General features: G+C 37.3%; 1 protein-coding gene across 4 annotated transcripts in view; it reads right to left on the bottom strand.

The window, feature by feature from the left end:
• The window catches only part of mctp1b (multiple C2 domains, transmembrane 1b), a 44,010-nt gene extending 26,751 nt beyond the window's left edge, over positions 1 to 17,259 (bottom strand). For 2 of the 4 annotated variants that reach the window (XM_089126134.1, XM_039677668.2), the window contains exons 1-5: positions 16,606 to 17,095; positions 7,227 to 7,341; positions 6,931 to 7,073; positions 3,828 to 3,907; positions 3,090 to 3,213 (exon numbers count right to left, since the gene is read on the bottom strand). In XM_089126134.1, the coding sequence (XP_088982260.1) occupies positions 3,090 to 3,213; positions 3,828 to 3,907; positions 6,931 to 7,073; positions 7,227 to 7,341; positions 16,606 to 17,064 (921 nt within the window). In that variant the 5' untranslated portion in view covers positions 17,065 to 17,095. Of the gene's footprint in view, positions 1 to 3,089; positions 3,214 to 3,827; positions 3,908 to 6,930; positions 7,074 to 7,226; positions 7,342 to 16,605 lie in introns of all 4 variants that reach the window. The other 2 variants (XM_039677669.2, XM_039677671.2) reach the window with 2 other exon arrangements.
• Positions 17,260 to 17,932: the final 673 nt, after the last annotated feature.

The raw sequence follows: 17,932 nt of genomic DNA on the forward strand, positions 1-17,932 counted from the left end.
TTGAATGTCATTCAGCCTTACATGTTTGAATCGGAATAAATAAATAGTCTCTGATCAGACCCAGATGACGAAGAGACTCCGGCAGAATAAACACAAATGAGAATGGACCAGTACGTCTCGGTATGGTTATTTGATACATTTATGTACTTATAGAGTTGTAATCGCGTCCCCTTTGAAATTATGGCGTTGGCGCAATTTTTTGAAACTACACATACTGTGATAAAGTTTGCTGCGTACAAGTGAAATTACATTTATGCGAGGGACCTGCTGCGTCATGTTTACTTGTCATACAGGTGCTTCTGTGGCAAATGTGAGAAGATGGCTAGCTTACAGAACAAGAACATATGCAGTTTTTAATACAATATCTTTAAAAATATATATATTTATAAACGTATGGTTACACACTATACAAACAAGGTTCAAATTAAGTATATACACAGACATCCTACGACGACAACTTTAGATGCATTTGTTGTTGAATTGGCTGACAGTGACTGAAATGACTATTTGCTCAAAAATCATAAAATACACTTACACTCTCAGAAAAAAGGTACAAAAGCTGTCACTGGGGCTGTACCTTTTCAAAAGGTAAACTTTTGTCCATTTTAGGTGCTAATATGTACATTTTAAGTGTTAATATGTACATTTTAGGTGCTAATATGTACATTTAGGTACTAATATGTACATTTAAGGTGCTAAGTACATTTTAGGTGATAATATGTCCATTTCAGGAGCTAATATGTACATTTTAGGTGCTAATATGTACATTTTCGGTGCTAATATGTCCATTTCAGGAGCTAATATGTATATTCAGGTACTAATATGTACAAACATTTTAGGTGCTAATATGTACATTTTAGGTGCTAATATGTACCACTAAGGTACTAATATGTACATTTTAGGTACTAATATGTACATTTTCGGTGCTAATATGTACATTTCAGGAGCTAATATGTCCATTTTAGGTCCTAATATGTACATTTTAGGTGCTAATATGTACATTTTAGGTGCTAATATGTACATTTTAAGTGCTAATGTGTACATTTTAGGTGCTAATATGTATATTCAGGTACTAATATGTACATTTTAGGTGGTAATATGTACATTTTAGGTGCTAATATGTACCACTAAGGTACCAATATGCAGCCTTTGGGTACAAAAGTGTACCTTTTGAAAAGGTACAGCCCCAGTGACAGCTTTTGTACCTTTTTTTCTGAGAGTGTACTGTTGGTGCCGTTGGATCGCAAACAGTAGACGACGATCCACACTTGAGGATTAACTTTGAAGCAAGACCTGCTTTCAACTGACCCTCGTTCACAAAACAGTCAGTCAGAAAATGATTTGCTCAATCATAAACTTATTTACGAAGGAAAGGCGCCTCTTAAACTTCCAAAATACAATACATCCACTGAGTTTTCAGTGGCTCTGATGTCGGAAATAAGTGAAAACTTCTATGTATGTCATAATTACATCCCATCCCACAACATAACACTTATGTTTCGGGCGGGGGCAGGGTCTATGCCACAACCACACTGTCAATCAAACCCCTTGCTCAATTCTACGTCACAAAGTGCTGAATCTTAGAACAGTTCGTTCTGAGACGGTGCATATGATTTATTAAGATTGTAAAAAAGGCCACTGGGTGGATTTTTATCATTCTTGGGTGGTTTTGCTCACACACTGCCAACACACATTTATGTTCAAACACCATGTAAAAGTGAATTTTCCATAATAGGTGCCCTTTAACATCAAGCATGTCCCGTAGTAGATTCATTCTGGCACCAACTGTATATCTATTCTTCTAGCTTCAAGCATTTATTAAAGGACAACTCCGGCGCTAAATAAACCTTAAGTCTAATTACACATTGTTACCTAGTCAACCGTTATCTGAGATTTGTTTTCATGATTGCCGAATGTAAATAGTATTATCTCTAAAAACAGTTTAGCCTATAACGCTAGTATAATGCTAGTATATACGGCACAGAGTAATGACAAATAAAAATCGCTTGTTATTACCACTAACAAGGCTCAAAATAGCCCCACACTAACACGACAGCATAATAAGGGTCCCTACATTCAAACCGAAGCATTGAGAACTTTGTCAGTGTCCATAGAGTTTAATAAGCAGATATTTTATACACATGGTCAACTTCGCGAATACAGGAAGAAGCCATCTTGGAAAAATAGTCTCGACCAGTCGATCTACGAACGCCGATCCAAGTGCGCTGGAGAGATGTGAATAAGGTGATAAGGTGAGCGCGAACAGTAGGCTACGTGTACATATTGAAGAGAAGTAAACGGTTTGTGTTTGTGTTTCTTCTGGAAACAACGGACCATATGAGATTCTGCACAGTTCAGCGCACTTGGATTGGCGTTCGTAGATCGACTGGTAGAGACTATTTTTCAAAGATGGCTTCTTCCTGTATTCGCGAAGTTGACTGTGTCTATAAAATATCTTCTTATTAAACTGTATGGACAATGACAAAGTTCTCAATGCTTCGGTTTGAATGTAGGGACCCTTGTTATGCTGTCGTGTTGGTGTGGGGCTATTTTGAGCCTTGTTAGTGGTCATAACAAGCGATTTTTATTTGTCATTACTCTATGCCCTATATACTAGCATTATACTAGCGTTATAGGCTAAACTGTTTTTAGAAATAAAACTATTTACATTCGGCAATCATGAAAACAAATCTCAGATAACGGTTGACTAGGTAGCAATGTGTAATTAGACCAAAGGTTCATTTTGCGCCGGAGTTGTCCTTCAAAGCTATATTCCAACATTAGATAATAATGATGAATATTGTCTGTACCTCTCACTGAAAGAAAGAAAATGTTATCCGTATGTTTTGGCACTACATTTTCATAATCTTTGGAAGGTTCCAAAATTGAAATTAAAACTCTTTTTTTAACTTGCTGACAGCTAGATATAGTTTCTACAGTCTCAAGAGAAAAGTGTGAAACAAATGTGAGGTTTGCGAATGTGTCAGAATTAAGTCTTTTTGGATGCATGTTGAGGGTTTGCTGGCAGATTTCCTCTTCCCCAACTTTAACAAGTATTAAACAACATTAATCTGCCAAATGAGTCTCACCGCCTGTCTGAGGGCCTCTCTGTCCTCTGTGCTTCTTGGGAACAGAGTGACTGCCAGCTCCAAAGAGCCCAGGTCCTGATCAGGGCAGTGAGGATCTTGAAGGTCCAACCGAACATCAAGAGGTCTGTGACAAAAACATGGCTTGTTATGACAACCATTATAAGTAGTTTAACACCTAAATAAAAGTATAGAACTTTTTTATAAATCTGTTTACAATCACATTGTGGCCGCCTATGACCAGCCAAATTTTAAGGACACTTTAAGTCATTAAAATAATAATGGATGACAACTTAAGTATGCTTGTCACTATACTTTACAATGCATCAGTAACTTTGCATCCACAGAATTACCCAGCCAACATTTGTATGTGGGGCCCATCTGGGTATTAAATGAGCTGGAAAAATGGGCCCCATGTAGGATTGTCCGCGGGTTACATAATGGCCCCATGTTAATTTCCCAGATTAATTTCATGTAGGATTGCACTTGGTACTAGGCCGGACCCAAGTGGGCAACATGCGCAAGACCCATCTCGGGCCCAGCTTTATGTCATTATATAAACTCTTATAGAAAACAACAGAACATTAGCAAAAATAACCTTGTCACCATTCATTTCATAAAACTACTCTAGATAGTTAGCTAATACATTTGAACACTGTTTTGATGCTAATTTAAAATGTATTCATTTGAGACAAAAACTTGAAATCTTATATAATTTCAGTAATAATGAAGACATGATACCTCAAGTGCTCCAGAGACTCAAGATAGAGGTAAGCTGAGCCCATGAAATCATCTTGAAGGCCAAAATCATAGTCAAACACCTAAAATAGATTGCAAGAGGGAAAATTCTTTAAGGGATACTCCACCCAAACATGAAAATTCTGTCATCATTTACTCACCCTCAAGTTGTTGCAAACCTTTATGAGTTTCTTTCTTCTGGTGAACGCAAAGGAAGAACTTTGGCACCATTGACTTCTAGAGTATTTTTTTTTTCAAGTCAATGGTGCCAAACAACTGTTTGGTTCCAATCTTTCTTCCAAATATCTTCCTTTGGGTTCAGCAGAAGAAAGAAACTCATACAGGTTTGAAACAACTTGAGGGTGAGTAAATGATGACAGAATTAAATTTTTGGGTGAAGTATCCCTTTAAAGGAGTAGTTCACTTTTTAAAAAAAAACTTTTGCTGATAATTTACTCACCCCCATGTCATCCACGATATCCATGTCATTCTTTCTTCAGTCGAAAAGAAATTAAGATTTTTGATGAAAACATTCCAGCATTTTTATGGGAACCAAACGGTTCAAGGTCCAAAAGACAGTTTCAGTGCAAAATGCAAACTGTTCAAAGGGCTTTAAACGATTCCAGACGATGAATAAGGGTCTTATCAAGCGAAACGATTTAAAAATCGTTATTTAAAAATGTTAAAATGATTTTTTTTTTAAATAACAAAGTTTAAGTTTTATAAGCTCAAATGGTTGCCTTGCTCTGTTCTGTCATGTGCGTTCGTGACTCTCCTGTTCGAACTCGTTCATCAAAATGGACGAATCTTTTCCCGAGTCAACTCGTTCATTTCATTCGTTGAATGAACCAAATGACACGAAAAAAAGATTTGTTCATTTGATAAACGAGTTTGAACTGGAGAGTTACGAACAGAACAGAAAAGAGCAAGGCGACCATTTGTGCTTATAAAACGTAAACTTTGTTATATTTTTTTTTTTTAATGAGCGATCGTTTCACTTGATAAGACCCTTATTCATCGTCTGAAATCATTTAAAGCCTTTCGAACAGTTTGCAGTTTGTACTGAAACTCTCATTTGGACCTAGAACTGTTTGGGTCCCAGTAAAGTGCATTATATTGAGAAAAATCCTGGAATGTTTTCATCAAAAACCTTAATTTCTTTTCGACTAAAGAAAGAAAGACATGGATATCTTGAATGACATGGGGGTGAGTAAATTATCAGCAAAAGTTTTTTTTAAAGTGAACTACTCCTTTAAAGGAAGAAATACATCAGAGATCATCCTAGATTTCAGTTGACCACATAGATCAGACAAGACTGTTTTTATTCCAAAAGATGTTAACACCTTTTTAATCAGTTTTTAGCGTAAATGAAATCCAATTTATAACTTGTCGTTCAATAAACAAGTCAGATTAACTCCTCTGACTGACAAATCCTCTGACTTTTCAATTCATTAAAGTGCACTTGTGGTGAAAATCAATCTATTAATGTTCTTTATTCTTCTATGTGGTGTTTTTAACGCTTTAAGACAAACCATGTGCAAATTCTCAAGTCCACACAATCGCTGAGTATTTTCTCCTTAACCCTAAAACCGTATTCTGGACAAATGTGGGCAAAATAATTTTGATTTATTTTTAAAAAATACTTCCCTTGATCTGAGCGGTACAAGACTTGGCTACTTTTCCTAAGTTTGCCTCCTGAACACACACATTTTTTTTTTTGACTCAATTCTACAATGTTAAGTGGGTGAAAAATAAAAACTCCTTAATCTTGTATTTGGGTCAAAAATAGGCACCCATAGAAATGAATGGGAAAAACTGTAATTTAGAGAGCATTCTAAAATAAGCCAAAATAAGACACCAGGTGACAGCAAAGTCACTTCATCTTTAGGTTTTATCTCTAAGAACTTATTGGAATAATATTTTAATGTAGTTAAAAAAATTTAAAAAAATAAAACATAAAAATAAGCATAATTTACATAGAAAATATGGTACTTTTTGAAGTAAATAAATTCAAAAATACCCCCAAAATAAAATAAAAACACCATAAATGGATAGACAAAACTTTATCGAAGACAATGATATAACATTTATAATAAATAAAAATTAGGATCACACCTGAGTCCTCTGTGCCCACATTTGTCCAAAATTACCGGATTAAGGGCTATAAAGTGAATACGGTTTGAGGGCTACAACTGCAGTGAACCAAGGACAGTCTCAAAAACACGGTTTGAAATCGCTGGTGTTTCAGACGTCGCAAACTGTAACCAATCAGATCACAGTGTGATCGTCAACGAGTGGATCTCTGAGCTGAGTTGAGGCGGGGCTAATTTGCATATTCATAGAACCGAGGCAAAGGTGTAGAGGTACATTCAAGCTATTTTAAGGCATGAAAAAACAAGGAAAGAACATTTAAGTTATTCAGGTGATCAAAGAGTTTTAAGGGATCTAATTATTTACTACAGGGGACTTAATAAGTAATATTGTATTGGAATAAGTAATATTGTATTGGAAGTAAAATAAGTAATATTGTATTGGAAGTGCCTTATATTGTTCGTGCAGTAATGTTTCGCTAAAAAGGACCAGCTCATGAGAGTCATTTTTTTAGGAATCCTGAATTTCCAAAATCAGTGTTTTTGATTCACTAAAACGAGTCATTTGTTCGGGAATTGGACAGAACAGGCTGCACAGGCACAGTACCTTTTTGATTAACTAAAAAGACTAATAAGAGTAATTTATTCGGAAATCGGACTACACTGGTCGAGCAATAGGCTTTTGATTCACTAAAACAAACCACCTCATTAGAGTCATTGATTTAGGAATCAGACTACACCGGTAACGCCGTATATTTTTAATTCGCTAAAACGAACCATCTCAGAGTCAATCACTCGGTATATTTTTGATTCATTAAAAGGAATCGCCTCATGAGCGTCATTAATTCAGGTTTCGGAAAACACTGTTCAAGCTGTATGTTTTTAATTCACTAAAATGAAACGGCTCATAAGAGTTATTCATTCAGTTTTTGAACTACACTATGCTGGAAACACGGAAAAACAAGCAATATATGGGTGATCTATCAGCATTTAGCAATAAAAGCTGTATTTGTTACCTTAATATATAGAGGCTCCTGTAAATTGTCCACTATCAGGCAAACACGCTCGTCCCAAACCGGGTTAAGGTTCTTGTGTATGATTTTACTGCGGAAAACTTCTTTACCAGCTATTTTGAACTTCACATATGGGTCACTTGTTCCTGAAACATATAAAGTTTTGATTGCAACATACTGATTAAACAACTATTGAACATTTAAATAGCTTATAGATACAACGTAAAACACATTTCCCGGACAGTAAACGCATATTTACAGTAACATAACAACATGAGCATTAAAATTGCAGATCTTACCACCTCTGTCTCGAATGGCAAGGTTGTTTCCTCTTTTCAGCACAATGTCCAACTGGTACATTGCTGAGATAGGCATTAAAGTCTGTATGCCACCGTTACCAGCTGCATTAACGCCCTGAAGAAAACAGACATTGTTCCACAAACTTTAGTGCACATATGACATGCACAAACACAGAGTATCCAACACCATTAATGCCAAAACTTATAGCATGTGAGAGTTTTACTTGCTCAAACATGATTATAGGGAGAACTCTGTTGTTAAATACAATGTTTAGATAAGCCCCAATATAACCTATGCCTGGTGATGCAATTTATGATTCAAATTAAGACAGGATGTTGCAAGATGCTAAAAACAGATAAAACCACTGAGTACATAACATTGAGCTCGTCTTATTTTACAGAACAAGTGAAATGCTTTATATTCTGTTCTAACAGTTTTATATTAGAATGGCACTCTGCATTCATTTAACTGGACTCTTTACAACACATCATCATGTTTTCAGTTCTTATACAAAACAGTTGTAGCAGTCTTACTGTGTGTAATGGCATGTTGCAACATGACAAGTTTGTTGCAGCAAGTAAATGATCTGTCCACAATGAAAGCAAGAATGCTGTGCAATTTGGCACGATGACAGCTAATCAGAACATATTCAATGGTTATAATCAGTGTTGTGCAAGTTACTTCCAAACTGTAATACATTAGGTATTACTTGTTACTGTTATTTAAAAGTAATTCATTACCTTACAATATTACTGTCTCAGAATTGTAATGCGTTACATTACTCATGTATTACTTTTGAGTTACTTTCACCAAAATAACTAAGTAGAACTTAACTTTGGGGCTGTAACGATATGCAATATGAAACCGAAATCGCGATTCGCCACACGACTCAGATCCACGAACCTACAGAATCGCGACACACCTCTTCCAACTCCCAGCGTTATTCTCCTTACCGTCCATATCCAATGCTGCCTTATCTTTAAATTAGGCTATTAGTATTATTTGAAGTTAACATTATAAAATACGTAGACCTACACCACAAAACTAGTTGAGGATAAATTATTTAAAATTGGGGAAGTCCAGCATTATGGACATTACATTTGCAGTCAAAACTTGAAATAAAAATTCTCAGAAAATACATGTATTGAAACGTATATAGGCTACTTCCTTAAAGGACTGCAGACATTAGACAAATATCAGTCTATGTTTTATTTTTAATATTAGGGAAAAGACGCACATTCATGCGTGACAAAAAAATAGGAGGCAAAATATATTTTTTGTAATTCTGTGAATTACACTGCGCAAATCGGACGAGGAAGGGTTGGCTCTCCAGTCTCCATAGAACTTAAAATATTCATTTTATTTTAGTTTTCGTGTTCGCATTTATGAGGAAAAAACAATGTTACAGACGCGACCGCTCTGAACTGGCACTAAAAGACTGCTTTAAAACTTTCACATAGTCTGTTGCCTTTAAGAGGTAAAAACAGACAATACACTGTAATACAACTGTAATACAAGCCTCACTGAACATGTAACGAGTAAAATATTACTGAAAATTGATTAGTAATGCCTTACACTACTGCGTTACAGCAAAAAGTAATATGTTACTGTAATGTATTACTTTTGTAATGCGTTACTCCCAACACTGGTTATAATATGATTGGGGGATTCCACAGTTTTCATACTTTTCTGAAAGTCAGCACACATTTTTAGTTTTTAAACAGATTAAAATACTATTAAACTAAAATGTGAGAGTCACAATGTGGTGTAAGGGTGTGTTGTTCACACTTGGCATGTTTAGTTTGAATAAAATGAACCCTGGTGTGATTGCTCTGTTTGAGCGGTTCATTTGAACGTGTGAACGCTGCCGAACGTGTGAACCTTGCTGCCACCAAACAAGCGGTTCGAATTAAATATGAATGTAACATGGACCATAGACATGTAAACAAACCAAAAACAGAAATATGAGACCCTAAAAACAACAGAATGCTCACGTATAATTATTATTTTTTTTTGTCATGTTTTGGATGTTCGAGTTATTCGCGAAAATGTAATAAAAGCTGACCAATCAGGGTGTGAACATATCCCTATTCCTAACGCCAAGCGAACCAGGACTAATTGGCCTGGTCTGGACCAAGCGAACCAAGCAAATGAACTACAAGTGTGAGCACACCCTTATATCTGTTTGCTGTCAGTGGCTAATATTTGTGTAGGAAGTGAAGCACTGTGTGTGTCATGTCAAATTCACACATCTGACAGCACTTAAAACTGTCCAGAATAAGTAATGTATTGTTTCTGGTGATGTAGCTTAGTATAATGGTTTGGTCTGAAAAGTTGTGGATTCATAAACTATATCATTGTGTCCTTGAAAACCAAAGTCATTTAAAGAAGCCATATCATGGAAAACAGTGTTGTTTTTTAAAGGGATACTCCACTTTTTTTTTTTGGAAATATGCTCATTTTACAACTCCCCCAGAGTTAAACTGTTGAGTTTTACCATTTTTGAATCCATTCAGCCGATCTCCGGTTCTGGCGGTACCACTTTTAGCATAGCTTAGCATGCATCATTGAAGTGCACAAGACCATTAGCATTTCTTCCAAAATATTACCAAAGTGTTTCGATATTTTTCCCATTTAAAACTTGACTCTTCTCTAGTTACATCGTGCACTAAGACAGACGGAAAATGTAAAGTTGCGAATTTCTAGGCTGATATGACTAGGAACTATACTCTCATTCCTGCGTAATAATCAGGAAACTTCACTGACGTGCCATGAGTGCAGCAGGCGCGATGACTACACAAACTTAGTCCCGGTCACGTTGGAGGCTGGGCAATATTTTCAGATGCTGCGTCATAACATTGCGCCTGCTGCACTCATGGTGCGACAGTGAAGTTTCCTGATTATTACGCAGGAATGAGAGTATAGTTCCTAGTCATATCAGCCTAGAAAATTGCAACTTTACATTTTCCGTCGGTCTTAATGCATGATGTAACTACAGCAGAGTCAAGTTTTTCAATAGGAAAAATATCAAAACACTTTGGTCATTTTTTTTTTTAGAAATGCTAATGGTCTTGTGCACTTTAATGATGTATGCTAAGCTATGCTAAAAGTGGTACCGCCAGAACTGGAAATCGGCTGATCGGATTCAAAAACGGTGAAACTCAACAGTTTGACTCTGGGGGAGTTGTAAAATGAGCGTATTTCCAAAAAAAGTGGAGTATCCCTTTAAATGTAACAATACTAGTTACAAGGAAAATTAACATGAACGAGCAAGAAACCTTGACCAGTATAAGTGGCGAAAAATGAAATGCCACAAAACTGTAGAATATTGCAAAAATTTTGGGAGCGCAAGGGGATCTGTGGGGAAAATATGATTTTTTTTTTATAAATACATGTCTAAATATCTACCTTTGAAAAACTCTGGAATATAGTGTTCTGGACACTCTAAAGGTGTTGCTTGGATGTTCTGTGTGGTTACTAAGGTGTTGCTAGGGTAGTTCGAAAGAGCCCACCAACAAGTCTCTGTGATATTCTGATCTATAGGCATTCGGTCAGATCGCCCTTCAATAAGTCAATCAAGTAAAAAGCGCAGGTCTGATTATTTAGAAAAGTATTAGCACACCTCTTTCCCAAGCCTCTTCCTCGTCCTCAGTGATTTGACACTAAATTCATGTCTGTGGCACAAATGGTGCGGAACGGGTTATGTGGCAATGTATAATATTTCAGGTCTTTAAAAAAAACAAAGCACCACTTCTTATGTCACATAAACACACAGGCACTATTTGACAAACTTACACTTCCCCTTTTTGCCCTTGAGCAACAGATGAGGTGAAAAACACATTTTGGTCACACATTAATGTGTTTGCAGTGTCAGCTGAAAGCAGGTGAGATTTACATTGCTGGCCTTTAGGGCGTATTTAACATCCTTTTTAGTGACAGGGTATAGAATATAAGGATATCGAATATTTTTATTAGAAGGGAATTCCCCTAACAACATCCTGGTGTGTGACGATACGGATGTTCTGATGGCTCATTTAAATTTAGAAATCCAATATTTATCTTCCTGCATTTCAAAAGACAACAATATCTGGGATAACATCTCTATAATATTTCTGCTCCACTCGCCAATTCAGAATTCCAAATATGATGAATGACAGGTTTTGTCTCCTCCTCTGCTGATTGGTCAGTCACACAGTCGTGTGCCAAACTCACATCTGAATATCTAATTATATTGATTTCACCAAGAGATGCATGATTTGGGTAATAAGAATCTTACTGGGATTTTTCAGATTTAAAAAAAAATGATTTTGAACCACAGGTAGACATTAAAAGCCAGATTTACTAACAACTTGCACCAGTGCAAACACTGTTTTGCCTTTAAAAAACTACTGCCAGGATTTAATGAAGACGTGCAGTGAGAAATTAGCGTTATTTTTGCGGCTGACCTTATTGTAGGAGTTTCCATTTCAGACGCAAAATTCATGGGAGGAGAGTATTTAAATGAATCATGCATTTGCATTTGTCAACTTACTGGCATTTGCGCCATTATTTATCTCTCAGAAAAAGCATGTCTAAACCAGACACTAATTTGCACTGCTCTTGTGTTAGTCGTTATGGAAATGATCCAACTGCGTCTGTGTTCTTTAATTTGACTTCTTTTGCTTCGCTCTGAAAAACGAAGCGCATGTATTTAAGCAAATCGCAGCCTTTGCAATCCGATAATTACACTAAGCCATGTCAAGGTTATAGTTTTATTTTGAGTAATTGTCCAGCCCTAGTTCCATCCCTTCCCTATAAGATCTGTTCTGTACCGAGTATCTTTGTAAGAAAAGACACCTGTTGTTTCATCTCCGCTGTGAGGTAATTACAAGAGTAGATCTCCAAAGGAGGAAGACATTGAAATGAAAAAATGGTGCCAGACAATAAAAACACATCAACCGCTGCACTGAAAATCTTCTTTGAGGTTTGTACAAGCTCATGTTGATTGTGCCTATGAATCAAATTCTCATAATAAGATCCCTATTTCTCCATAAAGTAGAAACAGTGTGAGTGTGACAACCCAAACACAAGTTATTTTCATTAGAGATAATAAAGACACAACAAAACCATTATTTTGTACTCAACGGCAATGATTTGCAGCAACAAAGCAACCAGAAATCGTTCAAAATGAGCAACAGAGTCTGTCCTTTATGCAAATCTGCATTAGTGCAATGGGATATGGATACAGTTAGATTGATGATTGAACATAGGCAAGAGAAAATGTTTCAGAATGACACGACAAGCGGTTTAACAGGAAGGTGAAGTGGTTGGCAATATGGTGTTAAAATTACTGAGCCACTTCCTGTTTGAAAAGCAGCTTTTAAACATGGAAAGTCTGGTTCCATTATATGGGCCTCAGAGGATGTGCAAAATGCACTTGTATTAGATGTTGTAAGACAAGAAACGTGATCAGTTTTATGTTGTTTCCATGCATGTCTGATATGTAGCATTTAGGCCCTGAGCAGTCAGACACTATCATGTCAGTAAACGTTAACTTCATAAAAAAGTTCAACTTACCCACGTTAACTTCAACCAACCCACGGCCTCATACTAACCTTAAAGTGGCGTAACAACTGTATCAGATTAATATCTTAAAAACTAAGGACAATATAGTTCAAAATTGGTTCCAGATCATAGAAATTATATCGTAGAAAAATATATATATATACGATCGCCAAAAGGATTATTAGGAACACCATACTAATACTGTGTTTGACCCCCTTTTGCCTTCAGAACTGCCTTAATTCTACGTGGCATTGATTCAACAAGGTGCTGAAAGCATTCTTTAGAAATGTTGGCCCATATTGATTGGATAGCATCTTGCAGTTGATGGAGATTTGTGGGATGCACATCCAGGGCACGAAGATCCCATTCCACCACATCCCAAAGATGCTCTATTGGGTTGAGATCTGGTGACTGTGGGGGCCATTTTAGTACAGTCAACTCATTGTCATGTTCAAGAAACCAATTTGAAATGATTTGAGCTTTGTGACATGGTGCATTATACATCAGAGGATGGGTAAATGGTGGCCATAAAGGGATGGACATGGTCAGAAACAATGCTCAGTTAGGCCGTGGCATTTAGATGTTGCCCAATTGGCACTAAGGGGCCTAAAGTGTGCCAAGAAAACATCCCCACACCATTACACCACCACCACCAGCCTGCACAGTGGTAACAAGGCATGATGGATCCATGTTCTCATTCTGTTTACGCCAAATTCTGACTCTACCACCTGAATGTCTCAACAGAAATCGAGACTCATCAGACCAGGCAACATTTTTCCAGTCTTCAACTGTCCAATTTTGGTGACCTCTTTTTCCTATTTGTAGTGGAGTTGAGTGGTACCCGGTGGGGTCTTCTGCTGTTGTAGCCCATCCGCCTCAAGGTTGTGTGTGTTGTGGCTTCACTCGGTTGTAACGAGTGATTATTTCAGTCAAAGTTGCTCTTCTATCAGCTTGAATCAGTCGGCCCATTCTCCTCTGACCTCTAGCATCAACAAGGCATTTTCGCCCAGGACTGCCGCATACTGGATGTTTTTCCCTTTTCACACCATTCTTTGTAAACCCTAGAAATGGTTGTGTGTGAAAATCCCAGTAACTGAGCAGATTGTGAAATACTCAGATTGGCCCGTCTGGCACTAACAACCATGCCACACTCAAAATTGCTTAAATCACGTTTCTTTCCCATTCTGACATTCAGTTTGGAGTTCAGGAGATTGTCTTGACCAGGACCACACTCCTAAATGCATTGAAGCAACTGCCATGTGATTGGATGATTAGATAATTGCATTAATGAGAAATTGAACAGGTGTTCCTAACAATCCTTTAGGTGAGTGTATATATTCCGTTAATTAAATTCAGATTCAAATTTATTTTGTTTTTTTTCAAGGTAATTTTCTACAACCAGGTTTTCTATGACTGTAGAAACCTTGCAGCAGCTCAGCATAACTGCAATTCCCACATACCATGAATTGACACAGTTGAGAAAACTTAAGAGTGTCCGCATACTAAAATCCACTCTTACGGGTGTCAGGAATTGTAGAGGAGTTCATCTAAGTTGCTTGCTCCGTTGCCAGACCTTGAGTCACAGATAGATGGCAAAGTGCCACTAATACGAAACAGATTTCTTTAAAAAACATGCTGCTGTCTTTCAAACCTCCTAGCCCTTCCTCAGAAATTTAACCACAAATTAAGCTCAGGCAGCTCCATACCAAGACTGTTTATCAAGTCCAGACATGTAATGAAGTAAAGAGAGAGCCTATTTGGTCCAGAGGAACTCAGAGTTTTTCAACTGTTTGACTCTGATCTCAGCTGCACTGTTGGTGGCTGTAAAACGAGTGATGTAATGGATTGGGATGGACATATACTGTACAGAAAACTTAAAGCTAATGCAAATAAAAATTCAATACTAGCCAAACTTTATAGCTCTTTATATGTAAATATTTAAAGGGATAGATCACCCAAAAATGAAAATACTGTCATCATTTACACCCCTTCATGTCATTCCAAACCACTATAACTGTATAAGTTACTTTACAACTACATGTCAACTAGAGCCCTGTTTACACCTTGATTTGAAGTCACTGAATCGGATGATTCGCCAACAGACATTCTATACTTAGTGGCCTATCTTTGCAAGTACATTTCAACTTATTCTACTAACCCCAACCTAACAATCTACTAATACTCTAATGATAGTTAGTTGACAAGTAGTTGCAAATTTACTTTGTCTAGAACCGACTTTCTTTCTTCCAAGGTACACAAAGCAGATATTTCGAAAAACATGTCGTGCAGAACAGAGAAAGTACTAAGTTTGGAATGACTGCTGTTTTCAATTATGTCTAGCAGAGAGAGAAAAACTACAAACGATCTTTATTACTGATCTTAAAGTATGATGAACATTAGACCACCAATAAAAAGAAAATAACCAATGTAATTCAGTTAATTAATGAACCTCACTGCTTGTCTTCAAGCCCGTGTTAATGTGTCTTTACTTTTAGGCAAGTTTCTCTTCTTGCAAACCAGCTTGGCAAACACCCTCCGGCAACTAACTATACAGTGCCAACACAACTGAGACTAACAGTTTGTAGAAAACAACTCAACGTCATGACCAAACTTCACAGGTTTTTAAAGAAAATCATAATTTACATTTAATCATTTAGCAGACGCTTTTATCCGAAGCAATAGAAGTAATAAATCCAACAATAGTGCAACAAAATGCAAGTGCTGTGACTAGTCCCATTTTGTATAGCACAGTACAGGTAGTATGTTTTTTTGTTTTGTTTTTGTTGTTATGGAAAAAAGGTAGACTAGTCCTAAATAATTACAAGCTTGTTCTTGTGAGGATGGGGATCTGAAATGAGTTTGACTATGCAAACACATAATTTTGCATGTACAAATGTCAAAATGGACATGCACAGAAACACATCATGTAGGTGTACTGTGCACAGTATCAAATGTTAAAAATGTGTAACAAGGTATGTTGATAAGGGAAGAAAGAGAAAAGTTCAACAACTGCGATTACAATAAATAAACACAAAGCGAAAGTAGAAAAACGGCAGAACCTGACAGACTACCTCCGCAAACACATTAACCTAATAAAATAACATAAATATCCAGGCCTGGTCCTCTCTCATCCTTCACTTTCTCGCAATCTCCCTTGAGAGATCCTTGCCAGTGTGCAAGGGCAAGGTTAAGCATGCATGCAAAAAAATGTGATTGTCTACTGAGCATTAGGAGTTCGGAACTGATTTCAGCCTGTGTTACCCTGGTTTTACAGAACATGGTGTCTAGCTGAACCATGCGAGTCAAGCTGAGAGTCGAGATTAACCTGCACACCTTGATCAAGTTGGTTATGAGTGGCAGATCACCTTGAACCAGAAAGAAAACAGCTACCAGGTTACAAAAACCAGCTTAAACTAGCATGCCGTTGTTTTTCCGACAGAAACCTGACTGTGATTGATCACTTTCTATATAAGGAAATGCATTTATTTTATTTCAATTGCAGCAAACTTATTTTCAAAAAGCCTAAATTCATTGTGTACATTAAATATGATTTGAATACATTTAAGTGCTGGCGGATGTGGCATCACAAATCCCTGAGGGCTCAGTTATCCATAATAAATTTACCAAAAATGTGTTACACCTTTGAATACTCACTCTATTTTTTTTTTATTTTTTTTTAACAGAGTGATTTCAAAAACATCTGCAAATGTAATGTAGACAAACTAGCTGTCAAGGATCCAATACAAAACACAAATAACAACTGCATCACTTATTGCTGCAGTGCAATGACCACAAAAAAAAAAAAAAAAAAAAAAAACAACTGAAACATCTTACCACACTTTTTTTGACCTCTTCTTCATTACCATTCATCACAACATCATCAATGCATGTGGACATTGGCGGAGCAGGTTTATGTTGAGACTGCACCAATTGGGAGAGTGACGGTTTGGAGCTGACGCTTCTTTTCAACATCTGGATCTCCGCACCGAGCGACGCTGCTGCTGTTGCCGCCTCACCGACACTCTGCTCCCGCATGCCGCAGCGCGTCCTCTCGCTGTCACCGTCATCCAAAGCTGTCGCTGCGCTGGGTAGATTGGGTTGTGACGAAGACATCGCTCGGTCCAAACCATTCGGTCGTTTCTTTTTAAATATCCAAAACCTACTTTCTTGCTTTCTGTCCTTTTTGCCCAGTTTGGGGCTACCAGTGAGTTTGGCTTTGCCGTGGAAGGATTTCCACAAGCCCCGCTGATGATGGGATGGAGAAACATCATCCATGTCCAGTTCCCCTTCCATTCCCTTCCTTTCTCTGCAGTCTGCTTCTGTGTCTCAGTCAGATTTTTCTGTCAGGTTGATGTTAAAACATGCAAACCAATGCAAATGGCATTTACTTCAGTGTTGTGCTCAGCAGGACATGTTGAGCGTTAAAAACATGTTTGATGCGGAAGTTGTGATGGAGAGCCAAGTTCCTCGACACCACATCTGCTAACCTTTATGTTTCATAAAACAAGCCAGTCCCCCAGCCTGTAGCCCTCATCCACGCCCAGTATTTTTTAAAAAAAGTTGCAGACCCATACTTAGGCTATTAATACTGTAAGCTATGTCTCATGCATGCGGTGTTCCTTCCCGCCGCGGTTTTATTTACATGCAATTCTGTTAAACCCCTGCTTCGTGGAACGTTAATCTGATACAACGTGGTCACTATTCTCATATGCAAATATACGTTTGTACCACAAGATAAACTTGTGACTGGCACATTTTACACACAGATTACACGCACTGTCTGTGCAGCACACCTTGGATCGTGTTTTTGAACTGGACCACCTTGGCTTGAACAAAACCGTTCTCGTTCACATTCAATTCAAAGACAGCATTCTAAGATTGATTGTAACCAATAGCGTTGCGATATTTGATTGATTGGAACTACGGAACGAATAAGCCATCTTTGCTGGCTTTCTAAACGTGTTCGTGATTCGTGAATGAACTAAATGAATGGGTCAAAATCGACTTCACAATTTCCACACACAAAAACCCCCTGAGATTTTCCATTTAACTTTAAATTAACTGGAAGCTGACAATAAACGAGCACCATTAATTATGTCCACCCTCTCATGGACAAATTCAAAGTAGAATAAATATATTTTCATTGCATAGTGATTATAAA

Source organism: Pimephales promelas, chromosome 23 (assembly GCF_988280905.1).
Source record: "Pimephales promelas chromosome 23, fPimPro1.hap1.1, whole genome shotgun sequence".
NCBI lineage: Eukaryota > Metazoa > Chordata > Actinopteri > Cypriniformes > Leuciscidae > Pimephales > Pimephales promelas.